This window comes from Ictidomys tridecemlineatus, chromosome 11 (genome assembly GCF_052094955.1).
Source record: "Ictidomys tridecemlineatus isolate mIctTri1 chromosome 11, mIctTri1.hap1, whole genome shotgun sequence".
NCBI classification, from domain to species: domain Eukaryota; kingdom Metazoa; phylum Chordata; class Mammalia; order Rodentia; family Sciuridae; genus Ictidomys; species Ictidomys tridecemlineatus.
In genome coordinates, this window is record NC_135487.1 from 116,893,044 (window position 1) to 116,914,901 (window position 21,858).

The window sequence follows — 21,858 nt, forward strand, 5'->3', positions numbered from 1 at the left end:
TGTGGCCCTGGGAGTGTGTGAGGCCCCCAGGGTGGAGGTGTATGTGGAGGGAGGAGTGAAGGGGCAAGACCAGAGAGGCTCTCAGGGTTAGGGTGCTGCTAGGGGAGGGAGTATTGAGGCACCCATTCTTCATAGTCCCCCTCTGAAGGTGCATGTGCCCTCTTCTTCAGCGTCCACGGTCTCGGTCTCGGTCTCGCTCCCTGAACTCCGGTCACTCCTAACATCAGGCCGGGCCCGGCTCTTCGATGTGAGATCTCGGGAGGAGGCTGCAGCGGGAACCATCCCAGGGGCAGTCAACATCCCGGGTATGGGATTGGAGGAGACAGCCCAGAAGGGTCTTAGCTAGTGGGATCTCAGAATGGCATGGGGAAGGCGAAATACAGAGGCCGGGTGAGGGGGATCCTACATTTCCCTAAGCTGCCCTCAGCTTCCCACGGAGAAGGGCTGATTGAAGGCGGATCCTGGCAGTGGAACCGGCCTATCCAGTTTGAGGGGAAAGCAGAGGGTAAGGAGAGGGGCAAACCAGCTTCTATATGCTTGACCTCCCTGAATCTAGATGCCTAAGTCTACCTGCTCCTCCTGGCTGCACACACACACACACACACACACACACACACACACACACACCCCAGGATTCAGGAAGTGACTCGCACTCACAGGTCATTTGGCAAATTTCCTTAAGGGTAAGCTGTTTCTTGACTTTGACAGGGAGGGAGGTGGCCACCATATATTGGTTTGGGACCTGGAGATTTTGTTCCATCATGAGCTCTTCTTGCCTGATTTCTGACCCTGAGAATCAAGACTTGCTTTCCATTTATTCTCTGGACTCCTCTCCCAGTGTCCGAGTTGGAAAGTGCCCTGCAGATGGAGCCAGCTGCATTCAAAGCATTGTACCGCACTGAGAAGCCAAAGCAAGAAGATGAGAATCTTGTTTTCTTCTGTCAAATGGGAAAACGGGGCTTCCAGGCCACACAGCTGGCCCGGCGCCTTGGATACACAGGGTATGGGCATGGGCAACGTGTGGCTTGCTAGCTGGGAAGTGATTGGGGACTGCCTATTGGGCATGTCCTTCCCTTACCCCTCTTTGTTTCCACAGGGCTCGAAACTATGCTGGGGCCTATAAGGAGTGGTTCGAGAAAGAGGGTTAGGCAGAACCCTTATCTCTCCCTCCCACCTTAACAAAGGGTGATGAAGGAGATGACTTGCTGGGCTAGGCAACTCCTTTTAGTGCTTTGCACACAGAAACATTAATAAAGAACATTTTATCAAGTATTGGAAGTACTTAATTTGTTAGGCAGGCAGAAAATGGGTCTGGCTGGGTGTGGTGGTACATGCCTATAATACCAACTACTTGAGAGGCTAAGGCAGGAGGATTGCAAATTCAAAGCCAGTAGGCAATTTATTGAGATCCTGTTGTAAGAAAGAGAGAGAGAAAGAAAATGGTTCTAATATTAATCTACACCTCAATTCACTGCTGGATCATTTATCTTTCCAGCATTTATTTACCTGGCCTTACCCCCAAATTCTAGCAGTTCCCTGGGTAACTATAATTCTCCTAGAACAGTTGTTTTTAGGGTGTACATGGCCTAGAAACTTAAAAAAAAAAAAAAAAAAAAAAAAGAAAGCTTGGTCTGGGGGTAATGTCTTGTGCCTATGTCCCATCCTATCAGAAACCTGAGGCAGTAGGACTGTTTGAGCCCAGCAGGGCCACCCTGAACAACAGAGCAAAACCTCATCTAAAAAAAAAAAAAAAAAAAGGCCGGATGTGGTGGCTCATGCCTGTAATCCCAGTGGACAGCGGCTTGGGAGACTGAGATAGGAGGATCACCAGTTATTTGAAGTCAGCCTTAGCAAAACGAGGCCCTAAGCAACTCAGTGAGACCCTGTCTCCAAAAAAATACAAAATAGGGCTGGGGATGTGGCTCAGTGGTTGAGTGCCCCTGAGTTCATTCCTGGTACCCGCTTCCCACCCAAAATAAAATTGGGCCCAACCACAGATTATGTTGGTGGGGTGGGACCTGGGCATTTGTGGATTTTTTTTTTTTTTTTTAGCTCCTCTGATGAATCTAATATACAGTCAGAAACAAGTATCACTGCTCTTTACACCAGAGGTCCACAAACTAATAGCTCCAGCTATCCATATTGCTGTGATCATTCCTTTTTGAATTGTTTATGGCTACTTTTGTGCAAAACCGGCAGAATAATGACAGAAACTGTATATCCTTCAAAGCCTAAAATTTTTACTCTTAAGCCCTTTATAGGAAGAGTTTGCCTACTATTGCTCGTGAGCCTCAACATCACTTTCTTCAGACTTTGTTTTAGGGTTGAGGAAATGAAAAGCAATTCCAGGCCTTTGGGTAAAAGAGAATTGATGATACCCTTTATCCCTATATTTATGTGTCATATACATGTTACAGATATGAGGAGCCCTTCCTTTGCCACCCCAAACAATTCCCTGATTTTGTCAACACTGTTCTGATTCTAACTAAATTTTGCTAAATTTAGTTGATTAAAAAAAAAAAAACCTGAAATGGCAAATACTTACTGAAACTAAATTCAACACTATGCAGCAAGCATCCAACTTCCCTTTAATATGATGCATATAGTTTGATGCATATCTTTTGAGGCTTTTTTGGTTTTGTTTTGGTACTGGGGATTGAACCTGAGGGTACTTTACCACTGCATTCCATCTGCAGTCCTTTTATTTATTTTTAATTTTGAGACAGGATTTTGCTAAGTTGCTAAGTGGCTTTGAACTTGCAACCCTCCTGCCTCAGCTTCCTGAGTAGCTGGGATTACAGGCATGTGCCTCTATGCCTGGCTCCTTGAGACCTTTCAATGGCAGAGTTTTTTCCCCCTAAGTTTGATTTTTTTTTAAATTTTTTTTTTTTAAAGAGTGAGAGAGGAGAGAGAGAGAGAATTTTTAATATTTATTTTTTTTTAGTTCTCGGCGGACACATCTTTGTTGGTATGTGGTGCTGAGGATCGAACCCGGGCCGCACGCATGCAAGGCGAGCGCGCTACCGCTTGAGCCACATCCCCAGCCCTGATTTTTTTTTTAATTTTATTCTTTTATCTGTGGAAGAGAAGGTTGGGCCAGAGGTGGATTCAATTTTCTGTTTTTTCAAGTTTCTGAGAAAATTCCTTCCTACATTTCTTACATTCTTTGCTTTTTTTTTTTTTTTCTCACCTTCTTTTCCTCTTCCCTTCTGCTTTCTGGACTATTGCCAGCCCTCCTACATCTTTTCTCTCACCGTCCACTTTATAAAATCCTCATTCATCTGGGCTCCCCAACTTCTTGGTCTCAGAGCTATCCTACTTTCTCCCTGAGCTAATCTGAGTTTAGCCAGACATTGTTGGGTCAGAAGATAAAGTTGAAAGGGCAAATTGTGTCATTTATTCTTTCCTCAAATAACCAAATCCCTTTGGGAAGTTTCTCCTGTGGTCCAATTTCCTCCCTGAGTCTTAACTATTCTTGTTTCTTTTTTCCCTCCCTCAGTCTTTGTGATAGATTATAGCATTTCCTCATTACTATTATTACTGAGGCATAATTTACCTATAATAAAATGCACAGTTCTTAAGTGTTTAATTCATTGAGTTTGGGGTATGCTCCCTTGTAACCATTTCCCTAAATAAGATTTATTTATTTACTTTTTAATATTTATTTATGTTAGTTGTAGTTGGGCCCAATACCTTTATTTTAATTATTTTATATGTGTGCTGACGATTGAACCCAGGGCCTCGAATGTGCTAGGCAAGCACTCTACAGCTGAGGCACCACCCAGCCCACCCCTAAATAAGATTTAGAACACAGAAATCCCCAGGTTTTTTCCAGGTGCCCCTTCCAATCTCTCCCTTTCTCTCTTTTTAAGCAACCACTTTCTATCACTATAGATGAGTTTTCTAGCACCCTTCCTGGCCTGCCAACATCTATCTTTTGCTTCTTTCTGTTTTACAGTTCAAAGTTAGAATCCTAGAAGTAAAGTGATCTGGCTTACTATATAACCATGCCCTCTGGTTTGATCATTGTTAAAAGAACATTCCTCTTTCTCCCTCATTAACTGTTTGGTTAATAACCCTAACAGGCAGTTCCAGGCCATTACCTTTAAAGTTCTCTTTCCCTTTCCTTATAACTACCTGTTTCAGCAGGTGAGGCTCAAGCATTAGGGCTCACCAGCTATATGCACTTAGCTTGCCTTCTTCTGCCTTCCTTTTCATACTAAATTGCACTTCCTCTTTCATCCTACTTTATACCAGGTTTGTGTTTATCATACGCATGTGTCATAATGTGTTCATCAGATGTATTATACTTTTTTTTTTGGGGGGGGTACTGAGAATTGAACTGGGTGCACTACTGCTGAGCTTCATCTTCAGCTTCTTTTTTTATTTTGAGACAGAGTCTTGCTAAATTGCCCAGACTGACCCCAAACTTGAAATCCCCCTTCCTCAGCCTCACAAGTAACTGGAATCACAGGTGTGCGCCACTGTGCCAACTTCACACTACATTTTTGTTTGTTTCCCCTCCTAATTGGCTAGGCGCCTCAAAAGTAGGGACTGGCTTTCATTTTCTTACCTCGGTGAATGTGAGTTTTCAGTAGGTATTTGTTGAGCTTTATTAGCTTTTGACCTTCAGAACTTTCTAATTTCAGCCTCTATGAAGCATCACTGCATAGCCAATCTTAAAATAACATTTTTATCTTATCAGTCAGAGTTGATAATATACAATAGGTCCTCTTTGCCTAGTGACTGGAGCACGTGTCCCAGCCTGGCCTTTTGAGCAATCTGTAGTCTAGATCTGGCATCAACCTTCATTTTCATAGTTGCCTTCCAGTACTCGCTCTCATCAGGATTCTGCGCCCCCCCCCCAGTACTAGGGTTTGAATTCAGTGACACTCTATATTGAACTATATCCCTAGCCCTTTTGATTTTTATTTCCACACAGGGTCTTGCTAAATTGTCCAGGCTGTCCTCAAACTTGGCTGTCCGTCTTCCCCAGTAGGTGGGATTACAGGTGTGAATCACTATGCTGGTTCAGGTGATTTCTCTCTCTCTCTCTCTGTGTGTGTGTGTGTGTGTGTGTGTGTGTGTGTGTGTGTGTTGCTGGGGATTAAATCAAGAGCTTCAGGAATCTTTTTGTCCTTAAGTAGACCTTCTTTCTTTCTAGACCAGATCTTTGCTCATCATTTCTGCTGTTTGGGAAACTTCCAGTCTTTTGTACCCTCTGAATTTCACAAGAATTAGAAGAATGTATTTGGCAGGAGATTTGCTGGTCTCATCAAGAGGGCTTTTAAACTCAAGGAGAAGGGAGAAAAATAGCAGATAAAATTATATAACTGGATTCCATGAAGAACACAAGATGCAGAATAGTAGACAAAGCACATACCTCTATTGTAGCATTTATCACACTATATTAAAAATTTACATTCTCCTCTAGACTGAATTCTTTGAGCAGAGGGGTTGTTTATTTTATTGTTATGGCCAACAATGAAACCAAAACTCTCACATAGGAGATACTCAGTAGATGAATTTTCAGGAAGGCATTTAGTAATTCCCAGGGGAAAATGTGAGGTGAAAAGTTGGAAACAGTACTCGTGAATGCCAGGATGTTACTATGGAAAGAGTAAAGATTCTGAGAGAGTTCTGAGTTCTAGTTCTGGCTTAACCCAACTGAGGTGACTTTAAGATACTTTTAACTATTTCAACTTTCACTATTCTCATTTGTAAAATGGAACTTGTAAGGCTTAGCTGGATGTTGTGGTGTATGCCTGTTATCTCAGCTACTTGGGAGGAGGATCCCAAGTTTGAAGTTAGCCTCAGCAACTTTATGAGATCCTTAGCAACTTAATAAGACCCTGTCTCAAAAAGAAAAAAAAAAAAAAGACTGGAATATAGCTCAGTAGTAAAGTGCTCCTGAGTTCAATTCAATTCCTAGTACCAAAGAGACAGAGGTTTCCTTGGATTGTTGTGTTAATACCTACCATATAGAACATGGATTTATAGTTGTATATGAGAGTATATACAATAAACAAAAAGAGCTAAATGCAATAGCACAAATATCAATGAAATTTGATGGAAGATATCATGATGGGAAGTGTGAAAGTATGTCATAATAAAAGGAAAATATGTTTAATAAAAGATAATTTTGCACAATAGCACACACCTATAATCTCAGCTACTCAGGAGACTGAGGCAGGAAGATCAAAAGTTCAAGGCCAGCCTGGGTAATTTATTGAGACCCTATCCCAAAATAAAAACTTGAAAAAGAGCTGGGGATGTAGTCAGTGGTAGAGTGCTTGGTTAGCATGTTCAAGGCCTTGAGTTTGATCTCCTTCAACAAAAAACAAAGTATGTTGAGACTTGATTTGTGGCCACTTATTTTTTTGCAGGGGCAGGTGGTAGGTATTAGGGATTGAACTCAGAGGCACTCGACCACTGAGCCACATCCCCAGCCCTATTTCATATTTTATTTAGAGACAGGGTCTCACTAAGTTGCTTACCACCTCGCTTTTGCTGAGGCTGACTTTGAATTCAGCAATCCTCCTGCCTCAGCCTTCCAAACCGCTGGGATTACAGGCATGCACCACCATGCCAGCTCAATTTTTTTTTTTTTTGTGGTGCTGGGTGGTAAGTGACCGATAGTCCATTTTTGTATTTATTTTTCGACAGGGTCTCACTGAGTTGCTTAGTGCTTTGCTTTTTGCTGAGGCTTGCTTTGAATTTTCAATCCTCTTGCCTTAGCCTCCCAAGCTGCTGGGATTACAGGTGTGTGCCCCCCACCCAGCTTGTGGCCACTTTTTAAAAATGATCCATGAATGCTTGAAAAGAGTATATACTTTGCAGTTTTAGGTATTTCATATATGTTGTTCGCATTTATACCGATTTTTTTTTTTTTGGTCTATCAGCTACTCAAGAAGGCATTTCAATTAAACATATATGCTGCCAAAGCAAGCACTATTTTAAAAAAAATTTTTTTCCCTTAATTTTTTCCCCCCATTTTGAGACTCACCAAATTATTCTGGGTGCCCTGGAACTTGAGATCTTCCTGCCTCATCCTTCTGAATTGCTGGAATTACAGGCTTGTGCCACCATCCTGGTTACAAGATAAATTTCAAATGGATCAAATATTAAATGAATGAAAACTACCAAGAAGAATTATTTCATTGGGCTGGGGATATAGCTCAGTTGGTAGAGTGCTTGCCTTGCATGCACAAAGCCCTGGGTTCAATCCCCAGCACCACCCCTCCCTCCCCCCCACAAAAAAGAATTCCTTTATTACCTTCAAGTGGGTGAAAACATTTGTACAAAAGGTACAAAACAAAGAAGCCCAGAACATTCTTCACGATGCATACAAGCACAGGCATGTCCTCGCACAAATATATCACATAAGTCAGAAGACAAACAGCAAGCGAGAGAAAAAAATTCAAGTTAGCACACATAGAGGGCTACTTCCTTGAACATATAAAGAGCAGTTACAAATGGATAAGAAAAAGACAACTATCCTTCTTTAGTTTGGATATGGTTTGGGTGTCCCCCAGTGGTCCATGTGTTAGAAACTTGGTCACCAGGGTGTCAGTATTGGGAGGTTCTATTGGTCTTTAAAAACCTAGATTCACTGGGGGCCCTCAAAAGAAATTAATTACAGTATTTATCCTATGACCCCTTGGTAGTTCTGAGGAGAAGGCTATTAGAAAAAAAGGAAGTTAGCCGGGTGCAGTGGCCCACACTTGTAATTCCAGGGGCTCATGAGTCCGAGGCAGAAGGATTGCAAGTTCCAGACTAGCCTTAGCAATTTAGTGAGGCCCTAAGCAACTCAGTGAGACCCTGTCTCAAAATTGAAATAAAGATCTGAGGATGTGGCTCAGAGATTAAGCACCCCTGGGTTTAATCCCTGTACCAAAAAATAAATAAAATAATAATAATAAACAAAAGGACAAAGCCTAGGGCTGGGGAGTATAGCTCAGTGGTGGAGCGCTTGCCCAGAGTGTGTGAGCCCCTGGGTTCCATCTCCAGCACTGGGGAGAAAAACAACAAACAAACAAAAACCCACCACAGTGGCACACTCCTCTAATCTCAGTTACTCCACAGGCAGAGTAGGAGTGTCTTAAATTCCAGACCAGCCTGGGCAACTTGGCAGACTGTGTCTCAAAATCAAGATCAAAAAGAGCTGGGATGAAATTCATTGGGAGAGCTGGGTTTAATCCCTATCACCAGTGGGAAAAAAAAAGAAAAAAGTAGGCTGTGTCAGGTATTTTGTGTAGTGACAACAAGCTGATGAATAAATGTCCCAATAAATAAATAAGCAAAGCATATGAAAAGACAGTTCCCAGAATGCAAATTGTTCTTAAACCTAGGAAGATGTTCATCTCACACATAATGAGAGTTGCAAATTAAAACCAAACTGAGGTATCAATCGACATTTATTAGATTGGCAAAGAATTAATATTTGATAACAGCCTTTTGGCAAGATTGTGGGAAAAGAGGCACGCTAATAGATTTTGCAAATGTAAATGGAATAACCCCTAGAGAGGGCAATTTTTCAATATTAATTAAAATAATAAATGAGTATATTTGACCCAGCATTAATATTTCTGGAGCTTTATCCTACAAATAAGTTATAACCATTTGTGTGAAATATATGTGTTTATTATATTATGTTAGCAAAAGATTGAAAGTAACAATTGCAGGGTGCAGTGGCACATACCTGTAATCCCAGTGGCTGGGTAGGCTGAGGCAGGAGGAACAAGAGTTCAAAGCCACCTTCAGCAAAAGTGAGGCACTAAGCAACTCAGTGAGACCTGTCTCTAAATAAAATACAAAATAGGGCTGGGGGGCTGGGGATGTGGCTCAAGCGGTAGCGCGCTCGCCTGGCATGTGTGAGGCCTGGGTTTGATCCTCAGCACTACATACAAACAAAGATGTTGTGTCCACCGAAAACTAAAAAATAAATATTAAAAAATTCTTTCTCTCTCTTAAAAAAAAAAAAAAAAACAATTACAACAATGTGACATTAAAAAAAAAAAATAGGGCTGGGGATGTGGCTCAGTGGTCAGGTGCCTTGGTACCCGTTCCCCCCAAAAAAGAAAAAAAGTAACAAGTGTTTATAAGTTAAAACTGGCTAAATAAACATTATAAGCATACAATAGAATATTATATTGTTAAAAAAAAAAAGCATGAGTAAGCTCTTGGTGTACTCACGAAAGATCTCTAAGATACATTGTTAGGTGCAAACAATGTAGTATGCTATCTTTTTATATAAAAAGAGTGATATGACAGGGATATATACTTAGAGTTGCTTGTTTTAGCACAAAGAGGCCCTGGAAGGACACAGAGAATAAAAAGTCATTCCCTTACAAATTTTTTAGCATCCTTGCTGCTCTCTCCAGCACTAGTTTAGGCAATTCCCAACTATTGTCAAGTCCAACTAAATGCTTACTACTGTCTCCTTGTGGTCACACAGCTAGTGTAAAGTTCACACTGGTAGCTCTTTAAATTTATGTCCAAAATATCTGTAGGAACTTGACATTACTCACCAGTTCTTTACTTTTTTTTTTTTTTTGGTACTGTGGATTGAACTTAAGGGAACTTTACCATGAGCTACATCCCCAACCCTGGAGTCTTACTAAATTGCTGAGGCTGGCCTTGAATGTGCATCTCTTACCTCAGTCTCCCGAGTAGCTGGGATTATAGGTGTGTAGCACCTTGCCCATCAGTAGATTCATCACCAATTCAAATACACTGGTCTAGAGTGTTCCTTTTCAGGCTCCACTTCTTCCTATTATTCAGATCTCCTAAACTTCCTCTTCCTCTGTATTCTCAGCTGATAACTTTCCTTTAATACTCCATTGAGAACAGAAGAAATTAGACTGACTTTCCAACATTTTCCCACCAACAAAGGTACTGATCACAGCACCTACTTCCTTTTTGTTATGGCATGTGGGTATTTCTGTTCTCTTTTAAGGCTCAACAGGAGCTCATCTCTTTTCTACTTGATCTTGGTACTGCAATTACCCTCTCTTCCAAAAAAACCCACCATTAATTTATTCCTCCCTATTAAATTATTGCCATGAGTAATACAAGAATTTCCTTCTAAGCAAAAATACCTACTCTCCCTTCATCCAACATCCCCTTCAGCTGCTGCTCCTTTACTCTGCTGCTTTTAGCAAAATCTCTACCGAACCATTTACAGTCACAGTCTTTGCTTTTTTAATGAGGCATTCAATTATGCCTTCCAAAATTTTCTATTTTGCAAGCTCACCAGTCTGTTTTTAAAAAATTTGCTTTTTTTGAAAGATTAAAGAAAACAAATATCAATGCCAATGAAATTTAAAAATTTACTAATTTAAACAATTTTAAGGGAAAATAATTTTGAATATCAAATTAATTGCATGCTCTAAAATTATTTTTATATTTTATAAATATATATACAAATGTTTTATATAGTAATAACTGGGGTGCATACTAATTGAATTTACTTTTTCCCATTTAATTTTTTAGAGGGATACTAGGGATTGAACTCAGGGGTACTCCACCACTGAGTCACATTCCCAGCCCTATTTTGTATTTTATTTAGAGACAGGGTGTCACTGAGCTGCTTAGTGCCTCGCTTTTTGCTGAGGCTGGCTTTGAACTTGAGATCCTTCTGCCTTAGCTTCCCAAGCCCCTGGGATTACAGGTGTGTGCCACCGCACCTGGCTCCCCATTTAATATTGATAATTAACATGATTTCATTTATGCTTGCCTTTTAATATTTCATTTTCAAAACAAATATGAAATTGAATAAAGATAAATGCAATATATATTTTGGTTTAAAAACAGCTGTAGAAAGCTGGGGATATGGCTCAGTGGTACAGCATCTGCCTGGCATGTGTGAAGCCCTGGATTCTAGCCACAGCACGGCAACAATAAAAAAAACAACAACAACAAAAAAACCTGTACAAGTATAGGCTGTCAAAGATCCTTTACATTATTTTTTTTTAAAGAGAGAGAGAGAGACAGAGAATTTTAATATTTATATTTTAGTTCTCGGCGGACACAACATCTTTGTTTGTATGTGGTGTTGAGGATTGAACCCGGGCTTCATGCATGCCAGGCAAGCGCGCTACCGCTTGAGCCACATCCCCAGCCCCACATTTTTTTTTTTTTAATATTTTTCCTGTAGTGAGATTGAATGCAGAACTTAGCTGGTGTTATACGAATGTTTCACCACAGACTGCATCTCCAGTCCTGCTCTTTGCTCTTTACATTTAACTTCAACTCTTTTCAAAGACTTTAAATTGCTTTGAGAGTAAAGAAAAGCTTTGCGTTTGGCAGGCACCCAAATACTTGTTACAATTTACCAATACAAAGTTTCTCTTTAAGTTACATGTTGTCTTGTTTCTTGTTTTGGTCTTGTGAGTAGATGGCAAATGATGAAGTCTATTTATTTGTATTTCCCTACAGCACCCAGTAGGTGCTTGATAAACATTGCTTTAAATTGCGTAAACCAGAAATGGAAACTGGATCATGAGACATGGACAAAGGAATAAAATGTAAAACATGGCAAAGATAAAAGATTCGCAAAAGTTTTTTTTTTTTTTAATCCATCTTTTGGACAAAAGTGAGAACTTTCCACTTGCACACTTGCAATGAGTTTTTTCAGATTGCCCCCATCCCCCGCAACTGTGGTATACTTAACATGGTAAAAATCAAATCACTGTAAAATCGAAACCACAAATAGTGAAAATGCTGAGCAAGAATTTCAACTAAAAACGATTTAACAATATAAATATTAATAGAAAGCTTGGGTATCAACATAATCTACAGGAAAAAAAAAAAGGGTGTTTAGGAGCGATGGGTGTGAAGTCATACCTCTGTAATCCCAGCCATGTGGGAGGCTGAGGCAGGCAGATCGTAAATTGGAAGCCAGATTGGACAATTTATCAAGACAATCAGAATGAAAATAAAAAGGACTGGGGGTGTAGCTCAGTGGAAAAGCACGTCAGGGTTCAATTCCCAGTATTGGGGGGCAGGGAAGGAGGCTTAGTCAGCATCCAACCATTAGTTCATTAATCACAACGAGAAGCTGAATAATTCTTAAAATGTAAGGTCTTGCTGACAGATGATATATGTGTAAAGCACATTTCCAGAGAGTCACCCAGAGATGTGTGTATACAGCATGTGTACATCAGTTTCTATTATCTTTTTTTTGGGGGGGGGTACCAGGGATTGAACCTAGGGGCGCTTAACCACTGTGCCAGACTGCCCTTTTTGTATCTTACTTTGAGACAGAGTCTCACTAAGTTGCTTAGGGTCTCTCTGAGTTGTTGAGGCTGGCTTTGGACTTGTGATCCTCCTGCTCAGCCTCCCAAACCGCTGGGATTACAGGTGTGCGCCACCGCGCCTGGCTCTGGGTAGGCTTTGTGTGCATCTATTTAACGGTCTTCTTAAAGATAATTTAATTCTGCTTTTTCCACTTTGGAGTTGAGTGCTCCCTTACCCTTTATTTTCTCTCTCCTCTCTCAAAGCCGGTGAAATTGCTATTCGGGTGAACAGAGGAACCCGGTTCTGAAGTGTATCAAAGTTATCTTTCCACTTTCCCAGTTCTCCCCCGCCCCACTATCATATTAATATGTGGTTTTCATTTGCCCAGGAATGGGACCAAAGTTTCTGCAGCACGAAGCCATTCACATTGACGTGAACATTAAAAAACAAAAACAAACAGAAACCCTAAAGGAGCCATTCTCCTGACTACTACCCCTGACTACCTATCCTCGCCTCTTCCTTGGAGGTAACCTCTCGTCCTTTAGCTTCAACTAAGAGCCATCCAGTCAGAGAGTTCCTACTTCAGAAACGCTGCCCAATCAGGGGGCCCTTACCTGTAGCAGGTGAGGGATTCGTTTCCTTGCTTGACAATCTCCTCAGCCAATCAGAGCAGCTGGAGCAGGGACCCGAGCTTTGCTGCCCCAGAGGGGAGTAATGGGCGGGGTTGCACCTGGCGACGGTGAGTCACTCAACGGAGCGGCGGCTCTCTTCACCAATCAGAATGTGCAGGGGCGGGGCGCCGGCCAATCGGGTGTGGAGGGCAGGGCCGGGCGGGGCTCAACCTGGCGGCTGGAGTTTTCCCCTGAGCTGCGGATCCCAGAGCTGTGCGTTCCCGGGGCTCTTGCTTGCTGCTGCCGTCGTGTTGGGATTCTAATCGTGATGGGGACAAAGGCGAAAGCCGGGGGAAAACAACTGCTTCTCTTTACAACGGCGATCCTGTGTAAGTTCCCAGAGTTTCGGGAGGAATTGGTGGGTCGGCCAGAGGTTGGGGGTAGGTGTTCCCCACGCCTCTTGCTTGCGGGGAGGGGTGGAGTTCAGAAACCTAATTTGCCTCACCCTCCTAGTTCTCTTCCACCCTTTCTTTCCCCATCCCCCGCCTCCTGAGAGTGGCTAGCTTCCTTCCCTCACCTCGGAGGATTGTGACCCCCCCCCCTTACACTGTGGGAAGGAGCTGCCCTTTCCCCCACACACCAAAAATAACCGGGTAGCCTGGCACCACTCTTCCCAGCCCTCACCTCGTGGCGAGGGCAGCCGGGAAGGGGGGGGGGGCGCCCTTCCCACATTCATCTACATCTACCCTGCCATCCCCTTCCACACGCACCTGGAAAGGGCCATCCTCTCTCCAACATCCACGAAAGACCAAGAGAAGCCACGAACGTCTAACCTCCTGATTCGCTTGGCTCCCTAAGGGCCTTCGGAGGAAGCTAATGGGGGTGGGTGGGGTGATAGTCTCCTTTCCTGCATTTTGCAGAAGGGGGTCTCTAGCGCTTCCTAATCCTTGGATTCCATGCTCTGGGAAAAGTGGGTGCAGAGTCTGAACAGGAAATGAAAAACTGAAATCTGAAATTTTGCACAGCACGGTTCAGAATCCCTTTCTGGAATAACTACGGAGGAATCCTTAATAAGTGTTGACTGAGTGACTATTCTCAGGGGTAGGATGTGTCTTTGGTTGGCTGGCTTCTCCGAGAGCCAGAACTTTGCCCGCCCTCTGGCCGGGTATGAGTTTTTGTTTCCTTTGTAAACTCCCTTTCCTGAAGAACAATGAGGCTCACTTGCTGGGGCAGGCCTCTGTCTCTAGGTGTGCTTGTGTGGGGCTGAATGTGTAGTTGGCGGTTTGTACCATAGTGAACCTGTATGTTTATCTGTCTGATTTTTTTTTTTTTTAATGCAGTGCTGGGGATCATCTTGGGGCCTTTGGCATGCTTATGTCTGTGTGTCTGTGCATATACTTGTGGGTGATTATGTCAGTATTTGCTCTGTATGAGTCTGTTTACCTCCAAGATTCATGTTTTAGGAAGTGTAAAAGAAACCAACTAGTAAAATCAGTACTGATGTCATAAAGGTGATTATTTTGCTTAGAATATATTTTCTGCTCCAGATGGATAGACCCATTCCTTTATCTCTTATCACAAAAATATAAACCCTTAGTGTGGAATGGACCAGAGGCAATTTTAATTCTCTCCATTGTGCAAATAAGGAAATGGGTCTAAAAAGACAGGAAATGATTTTTTCAGGTTGATGAGGGGTGGAAAATGGGAATGGAACCAAAGCCTCCTAACTTGCTTCTCTTTATTCCACTCCTGGTTCCAACATTTTAGGCATCCTATGGCCCAAGAACTGTCTGGGATTTTGCTTGAGAATCTACTGTCTTACTTACCTTTTAACATTTCATTGCCACTAAGTTCTTTCTTGTCTTACTTCTCTCTCTCTTTCTCTCTGTGGTCCTGGGGATTGAACCCATGGGCGCTTAACCACTGAGCCACATCCAACTCTTTTTATTTTTTATTTTGAGACAGGGTCTAGCTAAGTTGCTTAGGGCCTTACTGAGTTACTGAGGCTGGCTTTGAACTTGAGATTCTCCTGCCCCAGTCTCTCAAGCCACTGGGGTTACAGATGTGTGGCACTATTCTTGGCTCACTTCTCTCTTTCATTCTACTCATCCATTTCCATTTTTCTTCAGTTTCCTTCCCCTCTCCTATTTTATATCTGCCCATATCTTAGAAATGTTAGTGATGCCTGTGTGCCAGGGATTAAACCAGAGGCACTCAACCACTGAGCCAAATCCCCAGCCCTAGTTTGAATTTTATTTAGAAATAGGGTCTCACTGAGTTGCTTAGCTTCTTGGTTTTGCTGAGCTGGCTTTGAACTCTCAATCCTCCTGTCTCAGCCTACCCAGCCGCAGGTATTACAGGCGTGTGCTACTTTGCCCGGCTAAGTCTTTGCCAGCTCTTGAACTGTACAGGTACAAATCAAATCCAGAAGCTTCTTCTGGGTCAGTGACTATTGGTAACAGTTTTTGTCAGTGACAGTACAAATACAGTGACTGACAGTAGTTGTTAGGCTTATAAGTTTCCTGGAGCTCCTTCCTTCCTTTTCTCTCCCCCTAATTTCCTATATTATTTAGGATAGTCCACAATCATCACTGAAAGGATTGATAGCACTATTTTGGCAGAGAGTGTCTTCTGGGAATAGGTAACAGTGATTCGAAAGGAGCCTGGGTGATGTTGTATTAGCTTGATAGGCAGTGGGTCCTGGGAAGTAACCCACTGGACAATGGACCTTGCAACTCTTCAATCAAGGTAGATCAGGGCAAGGGAAGTGATTTGGTTAGTGCAAATGAGGATGGAAATGAGAGCCACGTCACCCCATCTGGGTTCTGCCTTGATTTCCTCCTCTCCTTTGTTTATGACCTTAGGCTAGTAGCTCAGTCTTCTCATCTGTAAAAAGGAGTAATATGTGTCCTGTCCTCCTCATGAGGATCACTGGGGATAACAGCTATATTACTTGAACACGAAGGGATTATTATTGAGTGGCTATTATGCCCTTTGGCTTTTGTGAGGAGGAAAGAATGCTGAGGACAGCATGCAAAGGAAGCAGGGAGATTTTAAATGGCAAGAGTCAGAAAACAGGGGCTTTTGGGTTTGGGAATGGTGGTGTGCACCTGTAACCCCAGTGACTTGGGAGGCTTGCAAGTTTGAGACCAGCCTGAGCAACTTAGTGAAGCCCTGTATTAAAATAAAGTAAAAAGGGCTGGGGATACAGCTCTGCAGTAGAATGCCCTTGGGTTCAATCTCCAGCACTGGGGGTGGGGGTGGGGGTGGGAGTAGAGTAGGGGTGTGTAGGTGGGTGGGGGCTGGGCACATCTGCAATCCCAGTGACTCAGGAGGCTAAGGCAGATTGATTGTAAGTTTGAGGTCAGCCTGGGCAACTGAGCTAGATCCTGTCTCACAATTTAAACAAACAAACAAACAAATAAATAAATAATCGACTGAGAATGGCCAGGTGCAGTGGCAAATGCCTGTAATCCCAGCAACTGGAAAGGCTAAGGCAGGAGGATCACAAGTTCCAGACTGGCTTCAGCAACTCAGCAAGACCCTAAGCAGCTTAGCAAGACCCTGTCTCAAAATAAAAAAATAAAAAAGGGCTGAGAATATGGCTTCATAGTATAGCGCCCTGGGTTTAACGGGGGTGGGGGGGTGGGGGTGGGGGGAGTAGGGGCTCTTTCTTGGGCTTCTGGTCTGTGCTCTCCTGGGTGTTTGAAGCATGTATAGGTTACTCCTGTGTTCTCCCCTCCCCCCAGGGCTGTTCCTCACAGTGGGCTCTGCCATCCGGAAGGAATAAGAAAGGGCAAAACAGCAGGGAGAGGGGACTGGGGTTGTGGTTCAGTTGTGGAGCACTTGCCTAGCATGTGTGAGGCATTGGGTTCCATCCTCAGCACCACATATAAATAAAATAAAGGTTTTGTGTCAACTAAAAACAAACAAAAACCCCAAACAGCAGGGAGGAGTCAAGTAAAGTCCTAAGATTGGCCTGGGGAACCTGGTGGAATGGAAGGCCTGACCCTGCGGGAGTAGGGATCTGGAGACACACTGGGAGACCTGGGCTTGGGAAGAGTAAAATTGGTTACCCACAGTAATGGTTTCCCACTTCCCTAGAGAATCTGTACTTAGAAAAGGTTAGGCTATCTCCCAGGCAGGAGAGGAGTTTCAGCTTAGCAGGGTGATGATGGCCAGTGGATGTGTCAACTTTTGATGTGATCACCTGGAGGAAAGTAAACCTGGGATGGAATCCTGACCCTCCTCCCCCTTATTCCAGTGTGAGGTTCTCACTGAGGTGTTCCAGGTGGGTGGAACTGCTGGTCTGGGTCTGGGTCAGGGTCAATCTCCAAGTCTTTGCTCTTCCTGCTGATGTTTCTGACTCAAGCTCTTGTAAACACTTGTTTCTTACTATTCAGGGGCAGACTTAACTGGAGATCAGTGAGTCATTCCTACTTTCCCCTCCCTCTACTCTAAGGAAAGAATTGTTTCTTCAAACTAGAAACTAATGAGTAATTTCAGTTGGAAGTAGGAAATGGTATGATTCTAGCATGTTAGTTTTTCTTGGTTCTGGAATGCCTTTACCTTATGATGTTTCTCTTCATATCCTTTGTGATTAGGGCTTGTCTGGGGTCTCCAACCTAGTATGATGTAGAGATACTGTGATTTTAAAAATTATTTAAAGCTGCGGATGTAATGGCACATACCAGTAATCCCAGTGACTTGGGACACTGAGGCAGGATTGCATGTTCAAAGTCAGCCTCAGCAATTTAGCAAGGAACCCAGACTCAAAAAAAGGAAGGCAGGGCTGGGGATGTAGCTCAGTGGTAAGGCACCCCTGAATTCAATCCCTGGTAAAATAAAAATAAAATAAATAAACAAAATTATTTAGAATGGATTAGTTGATTGGGTTTTGAGATTCAAAATGGTATCAAAGAGGTGGGGCATCTCATTTCCCACTGTTCTTATTCATCTCATAACCCGCCCCCCTCAAGTTTCTTGTGTATCTTTCCAGTGTCTTTGTTATGCAGATATATGTATGTAAATATATATATTTTTTCTCCCTTTGCTTACACAGGAAAAAGTGTTCTGTATGTACAATTGCATCTTGCTTTTTTTTTTACTTAGTATATCCTGTAGGTTTTTCACACTGCTATTATAGGGATTGTGGTCTTGACTATGAGTATTCACCCCACTCCTTCCCCACAGTCAGCTGGAGTTCAAGGCTCTCTTCTATGGACTTAGAAATGGCTGATCCCCTCCTAGAGATAGATGGAAGGGCTGCATGCATTCTGTGTGATAGGTTAGGAAATGATGGGTCTTGTTTTTCACATCTGTTGGTTTTGAGGAGAGACCCCTGGGGATCTCCAAACTCAAACCCGCTTCCTTCTGAAAAGAGCCTCCGGAAAGATCTGGATGACTAGGACAAATGTAATTGAGGAAGAGGTTTCAGTGCTATGAAGCAGCTGTGGGAAGCAGTGTGAGTGGATGTATACTGGGGTTTTCCAGGCATTGAAAACCCAGAGTCCATCTGCCTGGGACTCCCAGATAAGCAGGGTTTCTGTCTAAAGTCCAGCTTGTGTTATTTGTTTCGCAGTGTGGGGGTGGGACCGGAGGAAGCAGCTGGCTGACAGGAAGTTTGATGCCAGGCCCCTGGAGTGAGCCCTGGGCTGGCAGGCTTCACCTTCCCTTGCAATGGGAGATGGAGGTGGGGGGAGGTGGAGCTGAGCAGGTAGAACTGGAAAATCTGCGGAGAGAGGGCAAAAGGGAGTGATGGAGTGAAAGCTCTCCCGTCTTCCACTGCCTTTGCCACTTTCTGCCATCCTCAGGGGGCTGAGCCAGCTCATCGATGTCACTGAAAGTGCAGCCAAGTATAGCCTATGTCGGAGTCACAGAGCCTTCCTTTGCCCCCGCATTCCTTATCTGTTCCACTCCAACCTCAGGAAGAACCTTCCAGTTGTGGGTCTTCCCTGGCCGGGGGTTCCCCCTGGTTTTTACTGGGATGGCTGGTTCTTACAGGAGTTAGTTCAGCCTCTCTGGGTTTAGTGGGAGGGAGGAAAGGGCACGCTGGGATGGAAGCCCTAGGTCCAGGTTCAAATTGTGTCGCAGTGTCAAATGTATTTGTTAATCCAACAAACATTGATGTTTTCTGTGTTGTGAGCATTGTACTAGCTAGCGATGGGGGGCGTATAACACCTGCTTCAAGAAGATCTAAGGGGGCTGGAGGCTTTGGTAACAGCATGTATTAAGTAAACTGTGGGTACACCATAGCTGGTGGTTTCTTTAGGGGCTTTAGCTCCTTTATAGCTGAAGAGTCCTCTGAGACTCAACCTAGATGGGAACTTTAGATGCATTCTTAGAGAAACTGGCTGGCTAGTTTCCCTTCTATTCATTCCTTACTTTTCTTCTTTCTTTCATTCATTCTTTCTTTTTTTGTTAATACAAACAAACTTATGGCACAAAAGCAAGTTGAGGAACATTCTAATAATTAATAGGTACATAGAGGAAACAAAGGGTTTCCTTGTAAAAGAGTGGAAGGAAGTAGCATTTCTATTGTGGCTTGGACTTATCATGTATAAGTCATCCTTGTTGAAGGCATCTGTTCAGTGTCCAGAGGTCTCCAACATTTATGATCACCTTCTCATTCCAACAGTGCTTCTGAGCACTTCAGGTAGCATTTCCCCTAGGCAAGCACAGAGATAGGAGCTGGGGAGGGTGCAGAAGATCTTATCTGTTTCCAAGGAAGTTCAGGCACATGGACTAAGAATACAGAGCAGAGTGTAGCAGGGGCTGTCACCAGAGCATAAAGAGAAGGGAGTAACTTTTTAAAGAGGTTCCCCCAACCCAGAACCCAGTACTGGGGATTAGGGGATTGAACCCAGAGGTACCACTGGGCTATAACTCCAGCACTTAAAAAAAAAAAAAAAAAAGATATATACACACACACACACACACGTATATATATATATTACAGTAATACATATTCCTGTAGGAAAATGGGATAATAAAGAGGACCATGGAGAAGATATAACCACATGAAATTATATTACCTAGAGTTAAACTCTTATTACTAGTGTTTCATTTTAAGCTAATATGAATTAATGTTATATACCCATACTTTATGCCTGTAATCCCAGCAGCTCAGGAGGCTGAGGCAGGAGGATTGAAAGTTCTAGCCTAGTTTGAGGAGTTTAGTGTGATGCTGTCTCAAAAAGAAAATGAAAAAAGGCTGGGGATGTAGCTCAGTGTTAGAGTGGCCGTGAATTCCCAGTACCAGGAAGTTTTAAAAAATTATTTAACTATTCACCTTTTGTGGGGCATACAGATACTTTTCCTTCTTTGCTGTACTAAATAACATTAAATTGTCCATGTATATTAATCTTTACACTTACCTTTGATTAGTTTCCTACACTATTTTCTTAGAAATTGGGAAAAGAGATTAATTTTAATTGTGGAGAGGCATATGGTTCAAGGGATATTTGAACAGGACCTTGAAAATGGATGGGATTTCCTTGCTTGCCCAGTGAAAATGCAGTGTAGCAAAATAGTTCTGGAGCCTCAGAGTTGAGCAGACTTAAGTCAAGACTCCTACCTTACTATTTGTAGCCATGTGAATTGAGGCAACTGTTTTTTAAGTCTCAGTTTTCTTATCTGTAAAATGGGATCATAATAACAGTTTTTGTGAGAATTTAACGAGAAACTGCATATGAAGCACTAATTTTAATATGAGGGCTTAATATATCACTGTATTTCACTCCTGACGTTACTCTTGGCAGTCACAGGACCCTGTTCAGATTCAAGGGGAAGGAAGTTAGACTCTACCTTGGTCACAAAGAAAGAAAAACATTTAAGAGGAGATAAATATATAGATAATTATGAACATTTTTGAAAATACAAAGTTTTATTATTGTTTATTATATTGTTTATTGTTATTGTTTATAGTGATTTCTAAGAATTATAGCAACACTACAGATTTATATAGTAGTCCCTTATAACCTTGATTTCACACTTTTTTTTTTTTTTGGTACTGTAAGTTAAATCTAGAGTACTTTACCACTGAGCTAAATCCCTATTTATTTCTTATTTTTAGACAGGATCTCAATTAAGTTGCTGAGTCTGGCCTCAGACTTGTGATTTTCTTGCTTCAACCTCCCTAGTACCTTGGATTACATTTCAGTTTGAAAATATTAAATGGAAAATTCCAGAAACAATTCACAAATTTCAAATTTTTTAATTATAGTATATTATTATAATTCCTCTATTTTATTTTGAGTTATTATTAATCTTTTTTTGTTTCTACTATCGTAAGTATGTATGTACAGGAAAAAACAGTATATATGGGATTCAGTCCTATTCATGTCTTCAGGCATCCATGGAATGTCTTGGAATGTATCCCCCAAGGATAAGGAGTGGTAAACACTACCAACACACTCCTGCCACCCCCATCCCTTTAATTTTTTTTTTTTTTTTTTTGAGACAGAATTCTTGCTAAATTGCCCAGACTGGCCTTGTATTTGTGATCCTCTTGCCTTAACCTCCCAAATTTGTGTCCTCTTGCCTTAACCTCCCAAGTAGCTGGGATTATAGGTGTGTGCCCCTGTGCCTGGCTCTGAAAACAAGTCTCTTATAAAAACCTGTAGGGATTGATTTCTCTGTTACTGTTTTGTGCTTATTTTGATCCACCTCCTCTCCTCTTTAAACTCCCTTTCTCTTTCACATTCTCCTACCCTTGTGCTGTTTTATCTGCCTACTTTCCTGTTCTCAATCATAGAGTCTCTAGGCTACCTGTATTCTGGTTTCCTTTTGCCCTTTTTCTCCTTGAAATTTATCAGACACACATTCATGCTTCAGGATCTTGATGGTGTAGTGATCTCACATTTCTTACTTATCTGCTACCTCATTTCACAAGTAGATTTTTAAGTTTATTTGAATATTTGCTTCCTGGTATACCACTATTGGGATATTTTCTGTTATTTCCTTTCTCTCTCTCTCTCTCTCTCTCTCTCTCTCTCTCTCTCTCTCT

The 21,858-nt window shown here is 42.3% G+C and overlaps 2 protein-coding genes and 1 long non-coding RNA gene across 4 annotated transcripts in view; 2 read left to right on the forward strand and 1 right to left on the reverse strand.

Moving 5' to 3' along the window:
* Nucleotides 1–1,272, forward strand: part of Tstd1 (thiosulfate sulfurtransferase like domain containing 1) — a 1,446-nt gene extending 174 nt beyond the window's left edge. The window contains exons 2-4 of one of the 2 annotated variants that reach the window (XM_005341818.5): nucleotides 171–305; nucleotides 839–1,001; nucleotides 1,097–1,272. In XM_005341818.5, coding sequence (XP_005341875.1) covers nucleotides 171–305; nucleotides 839–1,001; nucleotides 1,097–1,148 — 350 coding nt within the window. In that variant the 3' untranslated portion in view covers nucleotides 1,149–1,272. The remainder of the gene's footprint in view (nucleotides 1–170; nucleotides 306–838; nucleotides 1,002–1,096) is intronic. The other variant, XM_005341819.5, reaches the window with a different exon arrangement.
* LOC144368331 (uncharacterized) overlaps nucleotides 1–12,986 on the reverse strand; it is a 24,208-nt gene extending 11,222 nt beyond the window's left edge. Inside the window, exons 1-2 of the long non-coding RNA XR_013428124.1 lie at nucleotides 12,855–12,986; nucleotides 7,007–7,090 (exon numbers count right to left, since the gene is read on the reverse strand). This is a non-coding gene — a long non-coding RNA (uncharacterized LOC144368331). The remainder of the gene's footprint in view (nucleotides 1–7,006; nucleotides 7,091–12,854) is intronic.
* The window catches only part of F11r (F11 receptor), a 21,136-nt gene continuing 12,217 nt past the window's right edge, over nucleotides 12,940–21,858 (forward strand). The window contains exon 1 of the mRNA XM_078027153.1: nucleotides 12,940–13,240. Coding sequence (XP_077883279.1) covers nucleotides 12,955–13,240 — 286 coding nt within the window. The 5' untranslated portion in view covers nucleotides 12,940–12,954. The remainder of the gene's footprint in view (nucleotides 13,241–21,858) is intronic.